Source organism: Hydractinia symbiolongicarpus, chromosome 2 (genome assembly GCF_029227915.1).
Source record: "Hydractinia symbiolongicarpus strain clone_291-10 chromosome 2, HSymV2.1, whole genome shotgun sequence".
Lineage (NCBI taxonomy): Eukaryota > Metazoa > Cnidaria > Hydrozoa > Anthoathecata > Hydractiniidae > Hydractinia > Hydractinia symbiolongicarpus.
In genome coordinates this window covers 15788138-15792197 of record NC_079876.1, presented here as the reverse complement: position 1 = coordinate 15792197, position 4060 = coordinate 15788138, and the positions used below count along the sequence as shown (strand labels likewise).

At 32.9% G+C, this 4060-nt stretch overlaps 1 protein-coding gene across 1 annotated transcript; it reads left to right on the top strand.

The window, feature by feature from the left end:
• The first annotated feature begins 689 nt into the window (after window positions 1-689).
• On the top strand, window positions 690-3250 carry LOC130629841 (galactosylceramide sulfotransferase-like). Its single transcript, XM_057443204.1, has 3 exons — window positions 690-716; window positions 862-2048; window positions 3160-3250. The coding sequence occupies exons 1-3, from the start codon at window positions 690-692 to the stop codon at window positions 3248-3250; spliced, it is 1305 nt and encodes a 434-aa protein (XP_057299187.1).
• The last annotated feature ends 810 nt before the right edge of the window (window positions 3251-4060 follow it).

The following is a 4060-nucleotide window of genomic DNA, read 5'->3' as shown; positions in this document are numbered from 1 at the left end:
TTCGACCCTTTTCAGCCTGATTTGTAGTTTTTAAAAATTTTCTTATATGAATAGTCCTAGAGAAGCCATTTGTGTTGAGACATTTCGCAATATTACAACAAAAAGGAAATCCTAAACGTAAACTCAAACTGTGTTTTAAACATTTTTGTGAGCATATCACTCATTAAGGCTTTTATTTTGAGGTCTCTATCTATATCATCATCTTACAATACGCCGGTCTGTCTATTGTCCTTTATGAAGCAAAATTTTTATTCAAGGGGCAAGTATTTCTCCCTAAATTTTGCAATTTTAGAGTTCAGAAGTAATAAAACCAATACAAATTATGCATTTTTTAAATATGTAGATGGTAAAAAAAATAACAATATTCACTTGGAGAGGGGGGTGAATCTTGGTTGCTATGGGCGTGGCCTGTGTTAGCCAAAGTAGTGTTTGATTTTAAACAAACCCAGTTGTTTATAGTCTGATGATGTACTTAGTGTACGAAAAGCTTAACTCATAAATATTTTAACTTTTTCAAAATATTTTTAGCGAAACTTGTATAATGGGTTTTTTTAAATAAGTTTTACCATAAAAATATAACATCTTAATATCATAAAACATTACTCATATTTCTAACCCTGGGTTTAATATTATTTCATTCAATTTTTTAAATATATCTCGTAGTATACTTAGCGTAGCAAACGTGCTCAATGATTTCAAAAGATGCAGCAATTCAAGTATATTCAAAACTTTCATTGTCCCGAAATTTTTAAATAATATGTCATTAAAAAAAGTTATCGGTATCTATATAATACTTAGTTCAATAATCAAAGCAAATTCTTCATAGCATATATGAAACGTCTATTTGTTCTTCGTTTTCAGGTTGTTGCTGTAGAAACCAATCAAATTACTTTCAGCATGAAAACGAGACTGGCCGTGTATGTTTTTATATATTCAAGCTTGACTTTACTTATTAATTATATCCTCTACAATCACTTTAAGCATGATTCATTGGATCAGGTGGACAAGTTATGCAGCCCTACCTCCGAAATAAGCGAAGAGTCCAATAGGGAGGAAAACATCCCACTCCCGTCTGTAAGCACTAATTATAGTTGCACTAAACCGGTAAAAAGCATAGTGTATTTGAAAACGCATAAAACTGGTTCGACGAGCTGGAAAAGCGTGTTTTTGTTTTACGGAGAGAAAAGAAATCTAACTATTTGTATGGACTCGGTGAACAAATGGCAGTTAAATTGGCCATATCGTATCCATATTGAACGAATTATAAAAGCACACTACGAAAAATGTGACATTCTTGCTGACGAGATGGTTTACGATGAAGAAACAGTGCGAAAACTTATGCCATCCACGTATATTACCATTACATCTGTTCGCCATCCGATCGAGCATTTCTTTTCCATGTATAGATATGTTGGGCTACACAAAGCAGTGGAGAGGCTAACGAATAAAACCTTAGAGAAGTTTGAGGCGATGAGAATCTTCTTTAAGCATCCTCTGCTTTTACAAAACATTTGGGCAACATATTCTTACCAACCGAACGTCCAGCTAATACAGCCTAATCTTCAGCTATATACACTTGGACTAAACACTACCAATCCCCAGCAAATTTTAAAGATGTCTAACAAGATAAACTACTTTATCATCAGCGAATTCAATGATGAGTCCCTTGTACTACTGAAGAAAGGTATGTGTTGTCAATTTGAAGACCTCTTGTACAGAAAACAGAACGTTGGAAGAAGTGGAAAGAAGGAGGAGATTGTTCCCAAAGATATCGAAGAGTCTATTTTAAAATTCAATCAAGGAGATCTTATCTTGTATAATATAGCATTGAAAAGATATAGACAGCAAGTCAAAGCATATCACCATTTTGAGAATGATGTGAAAGTGTTTCGAGAAAAACAGAAAATTTATCAAGATACGTGTTTGTATTTGGAAAAGAAGAAAGATCCCTCACTAAACAAAAAATGTATTCCGAAAGACTTCCAAACATATTTTCGCGACGTTCATGAGCGCCAGAAGTCGAGATTAACGAAGAGTTTAAAAGCACAGTACAAGAAGCTACATAATCAATGAAAAAATATCAACTACGTGCCTTTATAGTGTCCTTGAGGTTTGCTTATGTTCCGAAATTTTTAATTTTGTTTGCTTAGGAATCTCTATGTTTCTTGTATACGATTTTTTTAAAACTTGACATATATAAAAACTTGCAACAATTGTGAAAGTGGTTATCTTGCAACTAAACAGATCCTGCGACTTCAGAAGAAGAAAAAAGGTCCTAATTGATAAATTGTCTTGATGTGTAATGATGACAACAACCTTATGTAATTCAGGGAATAAAAATTTCCATGACAATAAAACTATGTCGATGTGCGTCATTCTCGTTTCCAGAGGCCTTTGAGTTTAAAAACTGAAAAGTAGCTCTGGACCTGACCGGTCACGTAATGTGTTTGTACACTAGCCGTTCTTAATTTGTCTTTTTGCTTGATTTAGTGCAACTTGAGAAAGCGGATCTAATAGTATAGTGGGAAGATCCTTTAAAGAAATTGTATTTGATGATGACTCCAAAGCACTTATTTAATTTTTTTTTAATATTTTAATGTTTAAGCTGCATGTAAATGTGAAACTTACGTAGCCAGTCTCTGTTTTGTAGCTTTGGTGCTAGTTTTAGCTATAACTAGCTAAGTCCCATGTACGCACATATTTACTACACTATTTATTCAGTATGTTATATTGACGTTTAATGTTTTTAACCATGAGCCTAACCAGGGTGGTTTCTACTCCTGAAAAAATATACTTCTTGAAGAAACTCCTGAAAAGTTGTGAAAATGAAAAACTACGGGCTGTGAGAACTGTTTTGTTAAACTAGCCTAGAGTCTGATTATAAAAGTTGGGTTGACCCATTTGTGGCTCACCACATGCCCATCGTGATTAACTTAATCAGCTTGACATAATCGTAGACCACTACTAAAATTTTCTTTTACTCTGGATGTGTTGATTATGTTGGTGGACTCGATTCATATGATTATGACTTGGCGAGCCATTGTCAGGTTAAAAAAGCAAAAGTACACGCATTACGAGCAAAACAAAAGCAAAAACAATCATTTTGATATTAAATCAGTTTTGTTTTGTCAAAAATATGTCGTTATTTGCTGTATTAAGTGGTTTTGTTGAAGCAAAAGACAAAAATAAAAAAACCTTGGATTTTAATTATCAAACCACCGGTTATGCAAATACTCATGGACAATTTTAATTTTATTTTTCTGGTTTGTTTTCGCATTGAATTCGATCATGTCTTCGGTTGATTTTTCTCATAAAATATGAATTATTTACACACGGGTTGATCTGCCAACCAAGCCAACACCGAGCCAGCCCGTTTCGTATAAGCAGGCTCTTAGTACTCATGCAACCCAACTATTTTTGTTTGTGATACACAATAAGCAGAATTGATAGCCTGCATTTGACATTTCACAAAAACTGATTAAGTTAGGTTATCCAAAAATTTATTTTATACATAATAACTTTAATATATGAATATTATGCATGGGCACAAAGTTTTTGGGAAAGGCAAAAGATTTGCAAATTTAAACTTTTGCGGATGGTGAAAATTTTTCGTCGGCAAAAATGTTCTTCTTCATATTATTTGTTTATACAATCAAATAATGACTGGAGCAAGTAGAAGACAGATTTTGTCTTATCATCACGACCCATATATTTGAGATGGGTTAAAGAGAGCAGGTTACAATTAACGTAAAGAAAAAATATTTACAATTCCTCTAGAGTTGTAGAAAATTACAAAAATGTAATACTGAAAATATCGCGAATAATCTAGATCAATGAACAACAAGAATTGTTTTGTGTTTTTCTTAAAATGCGTCAACAAGAAAATAGATTTTTTGTCTTTATCTAAGATTGTGTTCCATGGAATGTTAAAGTGTTTATTGAATATAACGCAATATGCCACGCATACACTTTCCAAAAAGGATTTTCAAGGAATACATCAAAAAAATCCTAAAATCAGACCAAAATTATGGAATAACTATGACGAAGCTATAATGCTGAA

Excerpts from the sequence above, each read along its gene's own strand:
- LOC130629841 (XM_057443204.1), top strand. The coding sequence starts at position 690 with ATGATTTCAAAAGATGCAGCAATTCAA. Across the intron at positions 717-861 it reads CAAAAGATGCAGCAATTCAA|GTTGTTGCTGTAGAAACCAA; the intron begins GTATATTCAAAA and ends CTTCGTTTTCAG. Across the intron at positions 2,049-3,159 it reads ACGAAGAGTTTAAAAGCACA|TGGTTTTGTTGAAGCAAAAG; the intron begins GTACAAGAAGCT and ends TGCTGTATTAAG.